This window comes from Sarcophilus harrisii, chromosome 3 (genome assembly GCF_902635505.1).
Source record: "Sarcophilus harrisii chromosome 3, mSarHar1.11, whole genome shotgun sequence".
Lineage (NCBI taxonomy): Eukaryota > Metazoa > Chordata > Mammalia > Dasyuromorphia > Dasyuridae > Sarcophilus > Sarcophilus harrisii.
This window is the reverse complement of record NC_045428.1, coordinates 546,863,210-546,883,723: the sequence shown is the minus strand read 5'-3', so window position 1 is coordinate 546,883,723 and position 20,514 is coordinate 546,863,210. Positions and strand designations below refer to the sequence as shown.

Below are 20,514 nucleotides of genomic sequence, written 5' to 3'. Positions count from 1 at the left end.
TAGTGAAAATAAAATGGCACTTTTTTTTTCCTGTTCAAATTTATGCTCCCCAGGTTAAAAACCCCTGTTCTAGAATGCTGACCTCAAGCAATATTTTTAACATATTGCACCTTTTTCCTTGTTCAATATAAATGTCACCTCAAATTGTCTTAGAGTTGAGCCATGACACAATTCTAGCAATTTGGATATCCATTTCTCTCTATGCAAGAAATGCTTCGATGTAATGTTCAATTATTAATATTGTTTCTGGCATAATTTTGCTTAACAGAGGGTATAGTTTGGATAATTTTTTTCTTCAACAAAAGTAATAATTAAGAGCAATAGCATGAAAAATCCAAAATAGCAGATAATTCAAAAACTACATTTCAAAATTTTAGAATGTTTTTTTTTTCCTCCCCCCGCGGGGAAGGGTGCTTTAGTTATGTGGTTAAGTATTTTATGTTCTGAAACTCATACAACTTTTAAAAAAATGAAGCTAGGAAAAGCCTGATTGGATTGTGGTTCTCTTTTCCCATCTTGCTCTTCTATTCTAGTTTATACTTTGTACTTCATCCTTGATTTAGACACAAGCACCCCTCAAATTGAGTGTAGGAAGAATTGCCTTTGTAGTTCACAACTTCCTTGGAGGCCAGGAAAATTATTTTTTCTTTCCAATTTCATCCTGGGTAATTGGGTTAAATTTGCATCTCTAAATGAACAAAATAAATAAAAGTTATATTAAGAAGTAAAACTATTTTTCCAGTGCAGAAAATGAAGAACTTTTATTTTGGGCATAAATTTATAACATCTCTATATAAGAAATAGTAGTTTGTAGTTATAAGTGGTATTTTGAAAATAGTATTGGACCTCAAGGAGCTAATTGTTGCTTCCTGCAGCCAACTTCTTAACCATCAAAAAACAGATCAATCTAGCTATGTCATAAAACTCTCTTTTGAGAATAAATAAACCTCAAATTCTTTTTTCTCATATTAAAAGGTAATCATTCTTAGGGAATAAATATAAATGCAATTGGCTTCCTCAAACTTTGAGACAAGTAAGTAGAAACCAAAGAGTATATTCTCAGTTGTTTCCCAGAAGAATGACTTGCATAATCCTATTCATTTAGGTTTATGGCTAAAGTTTTTGGGGTGATATCTAAATAAATCTGTAATGTCATCAATATGAGAATTCTCTCCAACTATGGAGTTCATAACCTTACTCTTCTGAAGCCACCCCTTGAGGCTCTTGTCCATATCTTTCCCTAAGTTCACCATAGTGGTCCACTCAAGATTCTGGGTACCTTCCTCTTGATATTATGAAAAACGACCATCCCAGGAACAAATGATGCTATTTCACAAATTTTCTACAACTGAACAAAAATATGAAGAACAAAAACAAATGAAATATAATAAAAAAAAATAGTTTAAAAGTTAATTTACTTAGCATTTTTCTTAAAAGGATGGGAAAGTGAAAGGATAAAGAAAAGACAACTATTTGATTACTTGCCAAGAAATAATATCATTATACTATCTGATTACTTAAATAAGTGTACTATTTGATTACTTGCTAAAAAATCTGATTTAAAAGTTTGTGGGATGGGGGGAGGGGCATGCTGACATGTCTAAAATGAGGTTTGAGAAGCCTTAGTAATTTCTTTTCCCACCCTGTTCTTCTCATTAGCACAAAAATTCAATTAAGATGGATTGAACATCAAAACAAAAAGTTGAACATAACAGGAATTACATTTCACAATTTACAAAAACGTCTTAATGTACTTTTAATGCCATTTTTGTGATAACCTGAATTTCATGTCATTACTCATGTAGTTAAAAGTAGTCTGCTTTATATGAACAATATTTATTTCATATATGATATATCCATACAATGCTTTAAAACAAATTAATGTCATTTGTAAAAAGTTACCTTATAAAACTAGAGTGATAAACATTACAATTTATGATCTAAATCGTACATATTACTCTAGAATTCCAAGAATCTGATGGGTTTACTTTCCATTTCTGTCATTGTTACTTAAATGTCTTGTGCCTTTGAGTTCTTATCTTTAAAGTGAAATAACTGCCCTATTTTATAGGTAGATGAAGGAAAATGATTATTACAGCACTTTGCAAATATAAAATGCAGTAGAAAGGCTAAATATGAATACTAGTAAATCGTAGTAAAATGTAATATATAATTTTTTACTTATAATTTAAAGTTTCAGGTATAGTCGAATGTTAGGAAAGCTCTGGAAATGATGTTACACAATATACTAATTAAATTCTTAAATATTCCATTTCTTAATGTTTTATAGTAAGTTTTGAAAATTAAAAATGCAAAAGCTGAAAATATAAGGGGAAAAGATATTTATTAGGCCACATGGCTTATAAAAACAACTTTTGATGAATTTAATACTGAACTAACAACCACCTGATAACTCATAAGTTGTCAACAGAATGTAACCTCTTTGAGAGCAGTAATTATTGGTACCTTGTATGAAATAGATAATAAATATTTGTGGAACTGAATCAAAAATTTCTAATCGGTTTATATTAAAGCCATCTCCATATTTGATCACAGGATCATAGATTCAGAGCTAGAATGCGCCTTAGAAGTCATGTAGTCCAATTTTTTCATTTGCCACATGAAGAAACTGAAGATTAGAGAGGTGAAATGACTTGCCTAATGTCATGTAGGTAGTAAGTGGCAGTGACAAATTTAAACTGAAGTTTAAGCTGTGCTTTACCATAGGTTATACAACAGGTTATGTGACTTAATTTAATTGTTCAAAACTAATGTTGCTAAGTTTTAAGGTTCAATGAAAAACTTCAGAGCTAACAGCTATATTTATAAGAAAATTTGAACATATTAAGAATTTTACTTGTTATTCCAAAAGTCATCCTCTTTTTTAGTATCTTCATTTGTTTACATAAAAAATTAAATGTAGGGTAGGCGATCTCAAGATGACAGAACTCAAAGAGAATTCAAGAAGTTATTTAGTTCATTTTGTTGCCTCCAGGCAGAACTGCATTTAAATGGAGAATTTATGTTCCACATTGTTTCTGCAAGGATCCAAGCTCATCGGTTAACATTCTTCCATTGACAGTTGTGACAGAGTTCAGAAGTTGGTGATTGGAACAAAATGTCTACTACTGTAATCTTCACTCCAAATTAAATCAGTTTCCTGTGTTAAAAAATTTAAAAATTCTTAGTATAAGGCTTACTTAAGCAATTACTGTCCCATATAACATTTTCTCATATATAATATTCAACCTTTCAGTCCCCTTAAATTGGATATTTATTAAGCATCCCCTGTATAGAATGCTTCATTACAGAAAAGAGTCACTTTGTATGGAATCACAATTTATAAGATGTTCTTATTAGAATCCTTTTAAAAGTTAATTACAGCTATCTTTTATAATTTAATTAGAAATTTTGCAAGGATGTTATTTGTCATGTTTTTAGATTTTATCTTACTATAATGGAAAAACAGAAGCACCAGTAAGTACCCAGTAATTTAGACCTACTTAATTTGGATGTTGTTGGTTTGGGGAATGATAACTTGGTTAATGTCTTTACTGTCAAGGGGTAGTATCATTTCTGAAAAAATACAATTACTCTATATACCCTGGTATGGTACCATGTTGAGAAGAAATATTAACATTCATGCTGACAGTATTTACATTCCCATGCAGAAAAGATAATAGCATAAAAGAACATTCAAAACATAAATTTTGAGAGTGCACACATTTAAATGTAAATGTACACATGTAAAATGAGAGCGCATATGAGATACTATTTCATTCATAAGACTGAATTTCAAATTAGCCATTGTGCCTATAGATTCCTAATTAAAATATTAGTTCTGGGAAAGTTTCAATATTACCCTCAATGCCATTAGAGAATGAGCACAGAACAGCTTTAAGCATCCCGATTCAGAGACATTTATATTGGAGGACCCAAGAGTATAAACTAGATTTCCTGTGCTTTGATTCCCTAGGTAATTAAAAGTATGGATAAATGTATGAAGTTCTAAGAATGCCATAAAAGACAGTGGCCTTACATTGGTGCTTATATACATCAATAACTTTATGCCCACAAATTGATATCAAGGATAATGATTAAAAAAGGATAGAAAAATATAAATAAGAGGTACCATTTTGATGTGATAACATGTTTTTGTATTTTTTAAGAGTATGCAGCCTTTACCTCAAAAAAAAAATCTATTTCTAATGTAATAATGACAGCACTTGCTTTGACTTTTTAATAATGCAGAATGGCTTAGTTCTTTAATTTTACTATTTGGTTTTCAATTTTAGAATTATAGCTAATTTCTCACAAATTTTAGCTCTTCTTTTGGATTTATTTTATAACTTCAGCAGAACTGAAATTTACTTAATTGCTTAAGTTTAAAAAAATTTAAAGCATGCTAAATGATTATAACAATAAGAATATTTTAAACTTATTTTTAATATAAACTTTTCAAAGTCTTAGAAGCATTTAGTTTACATGTAACAGTTGGTGTTGCTAATGATTTTAATCTATTAAAAACAGATGTTTTACTTAGCAACACTTTAATAGTATTGTATTTAAATTGTCTCTAATTCATTTAGTCAACTTTGCCTTTATTCTTAATAGTTTCAGAAGAGAATCAGTAAGAACAATATAAACTATTAAATTTCCATATCTTAAAACTGAACTAGGGCAGCTAGGTAGCCCAGTGGATACAGTGGTGGCCCTGAAGTCAGGAGGATCTGAGTTCCAATGTGACCTCAGACACTTAACACTTCTTAGCTGTGTGATCCTAGGCAAGTTACGTAACCCCAACTGCCTCAGCAAAAAACCCAAAACAAGCAAACAAACTGAAGCAACAAGATTTCAGATACTCCAGCCTAATTTTAGTATTGGTTTCTTGCTGTTAAAAAAGTTAAAATAAAGTGCTGTCTGTTTCTCGCTTTTTGTCAGTCACCAAATTTAATTCACTGGTGTCAAATTCAAATAGAAAGGTTTTTTACTTTTTGTTCATTTCACATTTACATTTTCATCTGATTCCAGCTGCAATTTGTAAATTTTACAAATCTGACTATGGCACTTCATATGAATTTCTAACTTCAAATACTGATCTTAAAACTGTAGTTTTCTAACTCCTAACCAGGGGTCCTCAAACTTTTTAAATAGGAGGCTAGTTCACTATCCCTCAGACTGTTGGAGGGCCGGACTACAGTAAAAACAAAAACTTTGTTTTGAGGGCCTTTAAATAAAGAAACTTCATAGCCCTGGGTGAGGGGAGATAAACATCCTCAGCTGCCACATCTGGCCCACGGGCCGTAGTTTGAGGACCCCTGTGATCTAAGCCATCTTATACATTTTGAAATAACAAATCAGCTGTTCCAGATGTGAAATTATCATAAAAGATTTTTTTATTAGTACATTCAGGTAGGCAGCAAGACTCTGAAATGTGCTCTTACCTTTTTCCCCCAGAAATATGCAATATAGGATAGCTTATCTATTTTTCTTTTAAGCATCTGCAAAGTCTTATAAAGTTTCATGTCTGGCTATGATTAATTTATCTTAAATATTTATTACTGAAAAACTTCTCAAGTTGATCTTCTAATGTATCAAAAGCATTACTTATAGTTGAGAGATGAGTTGTTCATCCATCCTACCAACTCAAGCTAGGTTCTCTTTTCCAGTGCAGCAACATAACAGGTACCCCAGAGCAACATGGTTCAGAATGTGAACTTAATGGTCTGTCCATAAATGCATGCAAATTAGATCAGGTCACTTAAAAAAGCCAGTATGACAGATGTGTTAACCAGACTCTCGTCAAGGGAAGAGAGAAACGTAAGCATTCAAATACAAGACATGCTGGGTCAGTTCTTTCACAACTACCTAATGTTGGGCTTAATTTCCTTTTCTTCTTCCTCATCTTCACTATCATCCACCTGCTGTATGACCAAATCAGCAGACCCATCCTCCACAATCTCCACATAAGATTTTTTTTGTCCTTCATTCAGTTGCCATTTTGATTTCTTATCTCCATCTGGAGGGGATGCAAGGGGTTGTTCGGCTCCCAAATCAAGAGGGATGTTGTCTATCCCAGCCTCGGCAAGGCACTCATTGCACAGTCTGTAGCGCCTTGTTCCTTCCTGTACCACCTGTCCAGTTAGATCAGTAACGTGACGCTTGCATTTTCGGCAGATTAGCTTGCATGCCTGATGAATCTATGGGAATAATTAAATAGATATAAAATCATTGATTTTTTTTTTCAAAAGCAGGACACATTATGAAACAGAAAGACCACTAAGAGGATATCCAATTTCAGGATAAGTTTGAAATATTTAAAGTAAAATCATATTTGTTATTAAGTTAAATTAATCCATTAAGTTCAATTCTTAAGCTCCAGAATACTTCAATTGATAGAATTTTTCTAAAATGTTGTTATAAAATTAGTCTTCCAACAGATGTCTTATGGCACAAAGAAACTTGGTGTGATGGCAGCACAAATTCTGGAATTTCATACCAAGCTGAAAAAACTAAGAATGGGCCTGGATTATGGACCGTTACACAAAGATCAGCTGAGTATAGAGAGGCCATTTAGTCACCAGAGAAAGGCTGACCCTTTTTCTGGCCATAATAAATCACAAGAAAGCAACTACCAAGTTGGAATAAAGGCTTTGCAGTCTTTATTAGGAAAGGAGTGTCTACATTGATAAATCTTTTGAAGTAAAGAATAAAGTTTTAATAATTAAGATATTTAATTTAATCCTTCCTAACTTTGGTTTTCCTTTAAACAAATAATATTTTGGCAAAACATGGCAAAAATATACAATTTAGTGGGAAAGATATAATTGAACTATTTATTTTTCCCCCATGTTTGGTCTTAGAGGGAAGTACCAAGGGGAATGGTTAAAAGATGTTGCAGATACAAGAGTGAGCCACTCTTAAGTATGGATTGGACTAAATGTCTTTAAAAGTTCTTCCAAGTATAAGATGAGCCTGGGAAAGTTAAAATCCTCACACTAACACAACTTGACCCCAAATCCTGCCTTATTTTATTTGGGTTTTGTTGTTACATTAGAGAAAATAAATATTTTTCCTCAAATTAAAATTTACCAAAATTAGTTTTTTTCTTAATGGGGAAAGGATTACCTGCTATTGTTTCTTAAAAGCAGTATCACATCTTATAATACTGGAGTAAAAATGAGAAAACCTGCTTTCTCAAGCCCTAGTATTATCATTTTACTAGCCATGTGATCTTAGATAAATCACTTAATTTTCCCATTCCACTACATCTTTTATATAACTTATACTTCTTTTCTATTTCTCTTTAGATGATCGCTTACTAAATAGAATTTGCAAAAGTTTTAGATCTTGAAAATAGGTGGATTTTCTAAAAATTAATTGATTCTACAATTAGAATCAGTAATAATTATGCTGTCACTAGTTTATTTAGAAATCATTTTTTTTAATAATCTGAAAACTCAAAGGGTTGTCAAAGTGCTTGATTTCATAGAATTCAATTCTCTGTCAACATCCCTTCTGTAAGACATTTAAGTGGTTCTATCATGGTATCTTCAAGATAATATTCACTTAGGTATAGAACGAAAAAGGAATCAGGTTTGGAAATAAATCATCACTGAAGTGTGAATAGTCATTATTATTACTGACATTGCTTCAAACCACTAGGTTCTTTGATATATTAGGCCAGGGTCTCCAAAATTTTTTATAGGGTAAGGTTTCTATAGATACTAATAGGAGACTGGGCATTTTATACTGTCTTACACTACCTCAGTTTGATCATAGGGAATCGACCTAAAAAAGTTAGATAATTACATTGGATGGAATACTGTTGACTGACTGTAAGGAATGAGGAAAGAGATGAGCTCAAAAAGACATGGAAAGATTTATATGAACTGATGGTAAGTGGAGTAAATAGAACCAAAAGAAAAATTTATATTCTTAACTTCAATATTATGAAAATGATCTATTTTGAGGACTTTTTATAAACTAGTGAATGAAATAAGTAAAACAAGGAGAACAATTTATACAATGACTTTGAAAGTTATAATAACTATGATAAATTTAATGACTATTTTTGATTCCTGAAGACCAATAATGAAATATGGTATCTATTACATACACAGACATGATAAATTTAGAGTTTATGATGAGACATACATGCACATTTGTATACAGTCTTTGAGGGAAGATTATTTTGTTTATGCATGTATTATAAGAAATCGATTATTGGGGCATCTAGGTGGAGCAGTGGATAATGCCCCAACCCTGAAGTCGGGAGGACCTGAGTTCAAATCTGATCTCAGACACTTAACACTTCCTGTGTGACCCTGGGCAAGTCACTTAACCCCAAATGTCTCAGAAAAAAAAAAAAAGAAAGAAATCGATTATTATTTTCCAATAGAATGAGAAGTGTGAGGGAGAGATTTCTGTTAATTTTTTTTTTTTAATGGGGATATGATATAGCTAGGAAATGTTACATGGACTTTCAGATGAGGTATTACTAGTTTTACTTAAAGATTTTACTTTATTATAAGAGACCCCACAAAGGGCAAGTAATATGTAAATGTTTGCAATATAAAAACAAAACATCAATACAACCTTTTAAAAAAGAAAGTGGGTCCCAGGAACAAGGAAAGGAGTGTCATGGCCTTATGACCCGAGGGGATAGCAGCCTTGGGTTTGGGGAAGCTGCCTTCATGTTTGTATCTTGGGCAAAATCCTGACTGTCTTGTGATAGTTGGCTCTTCATTACTCTAATATCTACCAGTATAATTACTAAAATAAACATTAAAAATTTGCAAATACGTACTGTTCGAAAATGGCTACTTAAATGGTCTAGCCTGCTGAATCTTTTCCCACAGGCTTCACAAGGGTAGGGCCGTTCTCCTGTATGGCAACGAAGGTGGCGCTTTAGGTCTGCTTTCCGTTTTACCACATGTGTGCAGAACGGGCATTTGAATCTCATTCTAGGCAGTTCATCTGTTACAAAACAATCTCATTAAATAAATAGCAAGTTTGCACAATGACTCTAGTAAATTATAAAAATTTGAAAAATTTTCAGGGACTTTTTTTTTAAACTTAAGGAAGTTTTATCAAACTATGTATTCAATAACCAAAGGAGTATGACTATGTTAAGTACATTCTACTGATTTATTACGCTTTTGAAAAACATTCCATTTTGAAACTAGATGGACCAAAAATAGGCAAATTACTACTATTAAATAAACTTTATCATTTAAGTAAGCTTTATGTTAAATATATACATATTAGATATATCTATATCTATCTATCTATATCTATATCTATATCTATATATACACACACACACATATACACACAATATATATATAGGTATATTATTAACTTTACTTTGGTGGCCTAAATTCATTAAAAGTAGAGCTAATAATTGCTATTTATAGGGAAATATGAAAACCATTAGAGTGCATTATTACAAAATAACTGATCCACATTTTAACTTTAAAGTTTGCAAAAATAATGTGCATTATCTTGAATAAGTTTTACAACAGCTCTGTGAATTAGGTGCTCTATAGATCATTATCCCTATTTAACAGATGAGGAAACAGGCTCAGAGTTAACTGACTTGACCATAGTTACAAAACTGGTATCAGAAGAAGGATTTGTATCCAAGTCTTCCTGACTCCAAGTCCAGCACTCTATCCATTACATGCCATGCTGTCTCTAGATAGAAAGACTAAAAATGTTAACAAAAGAAAAAAAGAGAATTTGTCATAAAGGCAAATAATGCATCAACTTAATAGCCTTTTCCCTACTCCGAGGCAAGTGTAGTTAAGTGACTTGCCCAGGGTCACACAGCTAGGAAGTGTTAAGTGTCTGAGGCCAAATTTGAACTCAGGTCTTCCTGACTTCAAGGCTTTAATAGCCTTTAAAAAAAAAGATTGTCTATATTATTGGGGCAATTAACCTATAATTTACAAAAGTTAACAATCTAATCATGTTATCAGTAGGTTATAATTTCTACTTCTGCCCAATTTGGAGGTAGAAAAGAGAGAAGATGGCTTTTTGCTCTTTTGTAAAAGAACAATACTTTTTAAATACCTAGAAGGTTCCTATTACCTCTATAATCAAAACAAAAAATACTTTTGTCTTTCATAGCCCTTTATTTCCTGCCCCCTTCTATGTTCTGGTTCTTTTATACCTTACTCCCATATCTATATTTTCTATAATCCAGATATATTGTTTCCTTGCATAAGACACTCCATCTCCCAACTCCTATACTCCCAAGGTATTTTCACTGGCTTGTCCCTAACACCTGGAATTCTCTACCTCCCACATTCCTTGACTTCTTTTGGGTCCCAGGTAAAATTCCATCTTCTCCAAGAAAATTTTTCTGTTTTCCTTCAGTGTTAATGCCTTCCTTCTATTGATTCTCTCTTATTCATACTGTATATAACATCTGAACAGTTACATGCATAGCTTTCCCTCATTAGATTGTGAGTTCCTTGAAAGCAAGAACTTTTTTATCCCCTTTTTTGTATCTCTAATGCTTTATGGGTGGGGTGAAGTGCCTGTACATAAGAGGAACTTAATTAATAACTCTTGGTGCGACTATTTGGGGCTTATAATTTTTTCTAAACTACCATTGTGGAAAATTTTTACTACTTCTCCCCATATACTTACCAGTACCTTGTCAATGATAGTAGCATCTGATAGTAGTATATATTAGTCATATGAAAAAGTATAATATTGGGGCACTAGATGGTACAGTGGATACTTCCCCCCCCCAAAACCAGGAGGACCTGAATTCAAATTTGACCTCAAACACTTAATGCTTCATAGCTTGCTTCCTAGGCAAGTCACTTAATCCTAATTGCCTCAGCAAAAAAAGAAAAAAAAAACAAAAGTACAATATTAACACTGGGATAGGAGGCAATATGGAAAGATATGCAGTTTTCATTCAATTTCCTGTATGTATATAATTTGATGGACTTAGAGCTAATTTAATTCCCTAGTTACTGAGCCTATGAGAATGTATGTCAATTTACATGATCATTTTTCCTCCCCTTTATCAAACTTTATAATTAGTTCTTTTTGCAAAACTATAATTATTTGGAAAAAATAAAACATTTATGTCAGTTTTAAAAGACTGAACTATTTAGGAATTAGGATAGAATATTAATAGCAATCTCCCTAGTGTACTAATAGAAAAGTATATTTTGCCTCCTGTCATTTCTTGGCTGTCAATCAATGTATTCAATATCTGTCTTCTTTATGGGGCATTTCCTTAACTTGGCAATTAATTAAATTAAAGTACAATGTTAGAAAACCTTGAGTATAAATCTTAAAAGCAATCACTTCTTACCTTCATTCCAGCTGCCCATAACCCCTAGAATTAAAGGCATATTGGAATAGGGTTCATCAGTTTTGGGCGACTTGGATGTAGCCCTAGATGATTCTTGTTCTTGTTGGGAACCTGGAAGACTTCTGGAGGTAACATCGGACCCTTTGCTGTATTTATGTCCCACACGAGGGGAGTCAATCCCAACTTCATTCTGGACCTTTTCTTCACACGCAGCGGTGTTATTAAGTGGCTCAGAAGTCCGCTCTTCAAGTTTGCTTGACTTGTAATGAGGAACATCTGCAGACTGTGGTAGCCCCAAATGCCTGGACTTTTTCACAGACTCTGGTCTTTGCTCGTGTTTGCTCAGGGCTTGCTGAGAGTTCCGCTGGGAAGCCGGATAGTAGTTGTAATTACTCCACGGTTTCCCACTCACGGTACATGTCCCTTGATCTGGATTTACATGAGATTGTGGGGGGCTGCTCTCTCCACACCAGCCAGCATTAAAAGAACGTTCTGCTACACCGTTGGAACTGGCGTCTTTATCGGAGAGACTAAAATAGCGATCCTTTTCTTTCTCACTTATATCAAGAGAGGACTTAATGAAGGTCTTACAGACACTAATGACATCGGTCATCTGAAGGAAACTAGCCGCTGACATTACTTCTATGACGTTTTGACCAGTGAGAGAAAGTTTGCCTGAATATACAAAGTCCAAAATAACAGTAAAAGTGTCAGGGGAGAATGCCTGAAATGTAGCTGTGGTTGGCTGACTTGTCTCCTTTGAGCTCTGAGAAAGTAGCATTTTAAAGTAGCCACTGCTTGCAAACAGCACATTTCTATGTGCTTTGAAGACCTTCCCTTCAACTAAAATATTGCAGTCACAAAAAACATCTTGTCTACGTTGCTCGTTAAGTTGTTGCAACAAGTGAGACTGATGAGAGGAAATCTCCATCCTTGAAGAAATGGAAAACACAGTTACCTAAAAATAAATGAGATTGTCTTTTTAAGAGTGATTTAACTGAAATACAATCAGTGGATTCCATTTAATTTTTTTCTCCACAAAATCATACTTTTTTTGGTGGTCATCTTCCTCATTCATAGATTTCAATTTTAGAGGCTACACACACACACGTACTGTAAAAACAGCCTTACTTTACCAAAAAAAAAAAAAAATCAATTTTACAAAAGCTTTATTATGATTATTTTAACATGATGAATATGAAATGAAGTATATCTTATGAAGTCAATAGAAAGTAAGTCAGCATAAATTCAAAAGTTTAATCAGACTATTTTAATAGATGTGTCTTTAGGAAATTTAATTGCAAAAATAATCAACAAAAATAAACATTTAAATATTAGATATTTTCTTTTAACTGATGTATGAAAAAATTACATATGAAAACAGGAAGTACTTTTTTATAGGCAGCTAGCTGGGGCAATGAGGTGGCACAGAAAACAAAAGTGTTGAGTCTGGAGTCAGAAAGATGAACTTTCCCGAGTTCAAATCTGGCCTCAGACACTTATTAGCTCTGTGACCCTGGCCAAGTAAGTTAACCCCGCTTGCCCAAGTTTCCTCATCTGTCAAATGAGCTGGAGAAGGAAATGGCCAACCACTTAGTATCTTTGGCAAGGGAACACCAAATGGATTTACAAAGAGTTAGGCACAACTGAACAACAATTTTTCACAACTGTGGGTAGGGACACAAAAGATCATTAAGTCAAGCAGCTAATTTTGACCACAAAAAATTCAAAATTTTTTCCAAGCACAAAATCACTGCATTAGAATAAAATATATTATAAAACAGGGGTATATCAAATAAAAGACATACATTTTCAGATGTAAGCAATATGGGGATTTATTTTGGTCTGCTATGGGTTCTTTTTTTCTTTTTTAGTGGAGGGATTTCAAGATGATACAGAATGAAAATCTTGGTTTGTCTCCTCCTCACCCTCAAAGGCTCACTGGAGAATGTTTCTTGTTACAAAGATTTTAGAATTTTGCTTTCTTATTCATCCTCTTAATCTTTTGTTCTCCCTACTGGAAATCTGTCCTTATTCGAGGACCTATCTATTTTTGGACTTATTTTGCTTGGAATCAAGTTTCTACCTCAGTTGTAGACCACAATAACTGGGACCAACATCATTGGTAAGAGTTGTAAAATGATCTAATTATTCTTGAAAGCAATCTGGAACTATGCCCAAAGGGCTATCAATCTGTGCATACCCTTTGATCTAGTACTGTCTCTACTGGGCCTGTATCCCAAGGAAATCATAAAGAAGGGAAAAGGACCCACATGTACAAAAATGTTTGTAGCAGCTCTTTTTATGGTGGCAAGGAATTGGAAAAACAAGTAGATACACATCAATTGGTGAATGGCTGAACAAGTTATGGTATATGAAGATAACGGAATATTATTGTGCTATAAAAAATGATGAACAAGCTGATTTTAGAAAGGCCTGGAAAGGTTTACAAGAATTGATTTTTTTTTTTTTTAATATCAGTGTTGACCAGCTATATCTCCCCATCCTCTCTTTAGACAGTTGATTTTGAAAAAATCCAAATGTAAGACTTTACATTTATCGCTGTTGAATTCCATCTTATTATATTTGACCTACATCATTTTTGAGGGTTTGGTGGTTTTTTTTGGTCTCCTATTCTGTCATCCATTAACTATCTTTCCCAACTTTATATTATCTATTGAGTTTGAAAAAAAGTTCGTATTTATAAACCTTTTTTGATATTTGTACTTAAAACTTATTTGATAAACATATAGCTATGATAAATGTGCCTTCATCAAAATCACTGACAAAAATGTTGAAACAGAACAGAGACAAGAACAAGATCCTTAAGATATACTCCATTGAAGATCTTTGTCAAAAATTGACATTGATATTCAGTAATATCATCAATCCCATATCTCTATCTACTTCACAATAATAAGAAAGGTCAGTATTTTCCATATCCAGGGAGATAGAAATAGATGGCTTCTCTATAGGAAACATAGGAGCAAAAAACCAAGGAAAAAGTTCATGTCTAGGGGGTAGAAAAATGTAAATAAGAGGAAGAAACTGTTTCAGGAAAGAAGGAAAAACTTGCAGAGTAGAGGATTAGAAGAAAAGAATAATAAAAGCTAGATGTCTTTGTTATTGGGGATGTTATTGGGCAAAAAGGAATTTATGAGAGTTGGACTGAATGGACAGAGGCGCTTTCAAACTCTGAAATTCTGAATCAAAGAAGTAAAAGAATTTCAAGAAAAGAGGGAAGGGACTCAATAGTAAAAACCAAACTCAATATTTTGAATATGAGAAGACTTAAGGATGGCAAAGACAATGATAAGAAATGCAATAACAAGTTAACAAACTAGGGAAATATCAAAGGAATAAAACCATTTATTGGAAGAACTAGCCAATATATCCCATATATTGAAAAATTCATAAAGTGAATCTTTAATGAATAAATATGTTCTGACTTTTATTACATAAATCTGCTAGTTTTGTACACTGAAGTAGCTATATTGTCAACAATTATACCTGTAAATAAATGGGTGTTGCTCCTGAAATAGTGTCAAAACAAGGGAGTCAAATCTGCCAATTTGGGTTATCTCGTACTTCCTGTAAAGAGAAAATATAAGTATTTGTAATATATTTTTACAATCGATGACATAAGTGCTGAGAAAAATATTTAAAATATTAGAATTAGCAGATAGAAAGACATTAGTCATGGAGTTTAAGTTTTATTTTTCTGTGAAAAGTCACAGGATAGTCATAGCATTTAGCTAGACCAAGGACGTTCCACCAAATACTTCACATTCATTTATGAAATAAAAAGATAACAATAAAAATAAAAGTTAACATATTCATTTCCATCTTCCCTTTTCCCCCTACCTGGTGAGCTATTCCATATGACAAATATACAAATCACTAAATAAATAAATGGGGGAAGGGGGCAGTTCAGCAAAACCAACAACAAACACACCAGTCATTTATCTGACAGTAAAAACCTAACTTCTGCAAAGAAAGGGAAACTGAATTCTTCAACTCTTCTCCAGAGCCAAATTTGATCATTATAACTAAACAATGTTGATTTTTTTCCCACATTTACACACTGTTGAAATTGTGTATATTCTTTTGCTAGTCCTGCTTTCTTCAATCTTCTTCAGTTCAATGTAAGTCTGAATTTTTATTTGCTGTTTCTTATCGAACAGTAACATTCCATTATGTTCACATATATAATTTGTTTTCCTGTTTCTGTTAATAGGCATCTATTTCCGGTTCTTTGCTACTACAAAAAGTGCTGCCACTAATATTTTTTATGTATCTTAGGACTTTTCTGTCTTTGATCTATTCAGGAATGTGTGAGATATGGGATTGGGGGATGGGAGATGCCTAATTGGTCAGTGGGACAAAAGGTCTGACATAATATATATATATATATATATATATATATATATATATATATATATTCATACATGTGTGTTTGTGTGTATGTGTGTGTGTGTATTTGTGTAAATTCTGTAAATATTTTAGATATCAGACCCAATTTCAGAAATATTTAATATATGTATTTAACCAAACATTGAAATTCTTTATTTTCTCTCTTGTGATCACCATTATTTGGTTGAGAATTTTCCAACATATTTGTGAAAGCATTTGATCTGGTTTTCTAGCAGAAAGTAGATTTCACATTTCTTCAATAGTTATCTGGATTCCTGGTCTTTATGCTGATAAGAGGTTCAGCACAATAGTATTCCTTCCCTCACATTTATATACTATTCTTTGTTCACCCATTTCCCAAGTGATGGACATATTCTTTGATTCCCATTCTTTAACACTTCAAAAAGAGCTTTGGGGAGTTTCTTTTAGGAGGAGATAGATTTTTTGTTGTTTCCATTTTGCCCTTAAGTTTCTTATAAGAGATCTGATCGGTTTGCTTTAAAGATTTCTTGAAATTTGATATGTAGACTCTTTTTTTGGGTCATGGTGTTCAGATAGTCCATTGATTATTTTTTGACTTGTTAAGACAATAGGAATGATTTTTATTTTGGATATTTTTTATTTTTAAATTCCAAATTCAACTCCCTTCCACTTCAGTCTTCCCAACCAATTGAGAAATAAAACCCACTACAAATATACATAGTTATATAAAACTAATATCCATTTTAAATATATTACCAAAAAAAAAAAAAAAAAGAAAAATAAATAGAATATGTTAATAATCCATTCCTTGAGTTCATCAGTACTCTACTTGAAGGTGGATAGCACATTTCCTCAAGAGTCCTTTGGATTTGAGGTTCATTGTTATGCTGAGCAGAGTTGCTAAGACTTTCAAAGTTGATTTTTTTGTTTTTACCATATTGTGTTACCATATAAATCATTCTCATTATGCCTCATTCACTTTGCATCATTTCATACAAATTTTCCCAGGTTTTTCTGAAATCGTCCATTTCTTCTCATTTTTTAGAGAACGGCAGTATTCCATCACATTCACATACCATATCTTGTTTAGCCATTCCCCAATTGATAAGCATCCTCTTAGTTTACAATTCTCTGCCATTACAAAAAGTTGATATGACTATTTTTGTACATAGTCATTTTCCTCCTTCTTTGTCTCCCCCATTTGATTTCTGAGCTCCTTGAGGGCAGGGGAATGAATGTCTTTTGCCTCTCTTTGCATCTCCAGCTCTTAGTCCAGTGTCTAGAACACAGTAGGTGTTTAATATTTATTTAATTGAATTGGAGTAAGTATTAAATATCTCCTTTTATTAAATACTTGCACCCCTTGTCTTCAGACCCCAAACAGCCTCCTGGACCATACCCACCCTGTAAGTGTTCCTTCTCTGATTAATTTTCTTTCAGATCCTTTAAATATAGAATATTTCCCAAGGATCTAACACTATTCCTCCATTATCCCACATTTGTTAACTTATGTTTCTTTTTAATCTTCCCTCGAGTCTCATATCTGGTTACTAAGTTTTTTCAGTTCCATCTTCACATCCCTCCCCTTCCTTTCTCCACCCAGTCAATATCCTAGTAAGGGCCTTCAATTAGAATATTGTGATAATATCCTTTCAGATCTTCTGGCTTTAGTCCTTACCTTTCCACATCATCCTAATCCATTTTTCATACAAGTACCCTAAGAAACTTAACTTTGTGGTCACGGAAGACTGATGTGAAAAGGACACCCAGTGTGGAATCAGACGTTCTCATGCTTGCTGTGGGAGCTTGGACAAGTCACTTAATTACCCCAAAGACCTTATTTTCCACAGCTATAAAATGAAATATAAAACTATTAAATGTTCTCTGATATCCAGCTTTACACCCATGATTTCAAATTACTCCTTTGTTTAAAAAAAAAAAACCAAAAAACAATTACTATCTATTGATCTACTAATTAAAAGTTTAAACATTTTTGCCTGTCATTTAAGACCCTCCATAATCAAGCTTTCCAATTATCTTACAGGAAAGCCTTCCACATATCCTACGCTCCAGTAAAATTATGCTCTTTTCCTCTCTAACAGATGCTTCACTCTAATTCCTCAGGGCCTTTGCTTAAAGTATTCTTTATGCCTTGAAGATGTGCCTTCCTTGTCTTTTTTAGTTTTGTTCAATTCCTACCCTTGCTTTTAAAGATAAACGTAAATGCTAATTCTTCCACAAAGCATTGTCTGAACTCCACAAATCAGTTATATCTTCTTGGCCATCATATAATGTTATTTGCATATTTCTAATATATAATCACATAATATTGTACATTGTATGTATAAAAACATGTTATACACATATTTAAATCTATATGGCTTTTATTATAATAATCTATATTGATGTCTTCTGCTGATAAATTGCAAGTTCCTTGAGAACAGGAACCATTTCTTAGGTAAATTTTATCTCTCTCGTGGTGAGCCCCCAGATTAGTCCCTCTGTCATCTCCACTTTGCCACCTATCTTCAATCTCTCTTGTCTCCTTGCTCCTTCCTTTCTTCCTACAAACACACCTATGTTTTCTCATTCTCAAAAAACACTTTATTTGCTCTTTCCATCCTTACTAACTATAGTTCTATGTCTCTTCTGCCCTTTGTGATTAAACTCCTTAAAAAGATCATCTGTTAATCCTATAAATATGTATACATCTTTGGATTTAACACATTTTAACATGTTTAACATATATTGGATTACATGCCATCTAGGAGAGGGGGAGAAACGGGGTTCAGGGGGGAATTGGAACACAAGGTTTTGCAAGGGTCAATGTTAAAGAATTATAAATGCATATGTTTTGAAAATAAAAAGATTTGTTTTTTTTTAAAAGGTCATCTGTAATAACTGCCTCCATTTTCTCTTCTTTCACACTCTTCTTAACCCTTTACAATCTGATTTCTGACCATATCATTCCAGTGACACTGCTTTCTCCAAAGTTACTGATAAGCTTTTAATCCTCAAAGGCTTTTCTCCTTCCTCATTTTCTCTGATCTTTGCAGCTTCGGACACTGCATTTGCCTTTCTAGGTTTTGGCCCTTTACATATCTGATCACTTCTCCTCAGACTTTTTTGCTGGATTTTCAACCATATACATAACCACAGCTGTCCAACAGGGTTCTGTCTTGGGTCTTCTTGTTTTTCTCCCTCTTGGGAGATCTCTTGCTCCCATAAACTGACTTATTATCTCTATGCTGATGATTCTTAAGTCTACCTATCCAGCCCCAAATTCTCTGCTGATCTCCAATCTCACATCTCCAATTTCCCCAAAGATATCTTGAAATGGATTTCCAGTAGACAATCTTAAATGCAATATAACCAAAGCTGAACTCATCTGCTTCCCTCCCCTCTTAATTTCCCTATTAAACGATAACACAATACTTTCAGACCTCCAAACTTACAACCTAAGTTTGACTTTATATTCCTTACTATCTCTCATTTCCCATACCCAATCACAAGGCTGTTGAATTCAACTTGAATATTACCTTTCACTGTCTAATCCAACCATTAAAGTGATTTTCCTAAAGCACAAGTTCAGTAAACTCAATAAACTCCACTGGCTCCTATTGCCTCCAGGATGAAATGCAAAATCATTTCTTGTTGCTCATAACCCAGCTTTTCAGCATTTGATCCCCACCTTTGATCCAGTGACACTTAACTTGTTCAAAAAATAGAGCATTCTATTTCTTGGCTCCCATCAGCTACCCCTCGAGTCTGGAATGCTCTTTCTCCACTACACCAGAGGCTTCCCTGGCTTTATTAAGTCCAAACTCAAAATCCCATTTTCTCTAAGAAGTCTTTCCCAACTGTGTGTACCTTCTAACATATTTATTAATTTCTCCCCCACTAGACTGTGAGCTCTTTGAGGACAAGGATTGGCTTTTTATGCCCCAGTGCTTAAGCACATAGTGGGTGCTTAAATATTCAATACTCAATAAATGTTTATTGACTGACTGAATCAAAGCTCCCATGCCAGTCAATGACGGAATCTAGCTATGGCTGTACTATTTCAGCTTAAGGAAGTCCAAGTCTCAAAGCTAAGTAATCCATTGGATAAATCATTGGCGTGAAGTTAGGAAAAACTGAGTTTAAACCCAATCTCTGACATTTACTAGCTGTATGACTCTAGGTAAGTAATTTAACTTCAGTTTATCTGTTTTCTTAATTGTAAAAGGGGATAAGAAAAGCACCCACCTCTCAGGATTGTTGTGAGACTCAAATGAGAAGATATTTCTATGTAAAGCACTTAGCACAGTATTCCACACACAGTAGATGGTTAATAAACACTTGTTTCCTTCTTTTCCTTTAAGAAAAAAGAAAAAAAAGGCGAGGGGTTAGAAGTCATACAATTTGAACTGTTAAATCCTGAAGGAAAAAAAAAAACTCTTTTGGCAAGCTTGATAGTGTAGTATAGTGGGGGAAGTATTAAGCTTGGACCCAAGAGACCTGAGCCCTAAGTTTCAGTCTACCCTAGCTCTGTAACTTGGAGCAAATCATAGAATCTTTCTGGACCTCAGTTTCTCCTCTATGGAATGGAGATAATAATTGTACCACTTAAGTCACAGGATTGTGGAAAAAGCCCTTATTATCACTAAACTATAAATAATTATGATAGTAAGGGAAATAGTCAAGAAAAGTCACAGCTTTTACATATAGTTATGTACAACTCGTCAACTGGCCAAGCAGAAGGAAAATTATTAATTTGTCTTTGGTCAGAATTATAA

General features: G+C 33.4%; 1 protein-coding gene across 4 annotated transcripts; it reads right to left on the bottom strand.

The window, feature by feature from the left end:
- Window positions 1-719: 719 nt before the first annotated feature.
- Window positions 720-20,026, bottom strand: ZBTB8A (zinc finger and BTB domain containing 8A). Of its 4 annotated transcripts, none has more exons than XM_012545968.3 (6): window positions 19,985-20,026; window positions 14,852-14,932; window positions 11,342-12,299; window positions 8,810-8,979; window positions 5,869-6,200; window positions 720-3,160 (listed from the first exon to the last, which is right to left on the bottom strand). In XM_012545968.3, the coding sequence occupies exons 3-6, from the start codon at window positions 12,270-12,272 to the stop codon at window positions 3,148-3,150; spliced, it is 1,446 nt and encodes a 481-aa protein (XP_012401422.1). In that variant the 5' UTR covers window positions 12,273-12,299; window positions 14,852-14,932; window positions 19,985-20,026; the 3' UTR covers window positions 720-3,147. The 4 variants fall into 4 exon arrangements, 3 of the variants coding, with proteins under 3 accessions (XP_012401422.1, XP_023355997.1, XP_023355998.1); XM_023500229.2 differs by having other exon boundaries at window positions 11,342-12,273; window positions 19,985-20,020; XR_004233328.1 differs by having other exon boundaries at window positions 3,102-3,160; window positions 5,445-6,200.
- Between the last annotated feature and the right edge of the window lie 488 nt (window positions 20,027-20,514).

What these genes read in the sequence shown, in the direction of transcription:
- ZBTB8A (XM_012545968.3), bottom strand. Translation starts at nt 12,272, where the DNA reads ATGGAGATTTCCTCTCATCAGTCTCACTTGTTGCAACAACTTAACGAG. An exon ending in TATGGGCAGCTGGAATGAAG is followed by an intron (nt 8,980 to 11,341) that starts GTAAGAAGTGAT and finishes GTTTTGTAACAG; the next exon opens with ATGAACTGCCTAGAATGAGA. An exon ending in TAAGTAGCCATTTTCGAACA is followed by an intron (nt 6,201 to 8,809) that starts GTACGTATTTGC and finishes TTATTCCCATAG; the next exon opens with ATTCATCAGGCATGCAAGCT.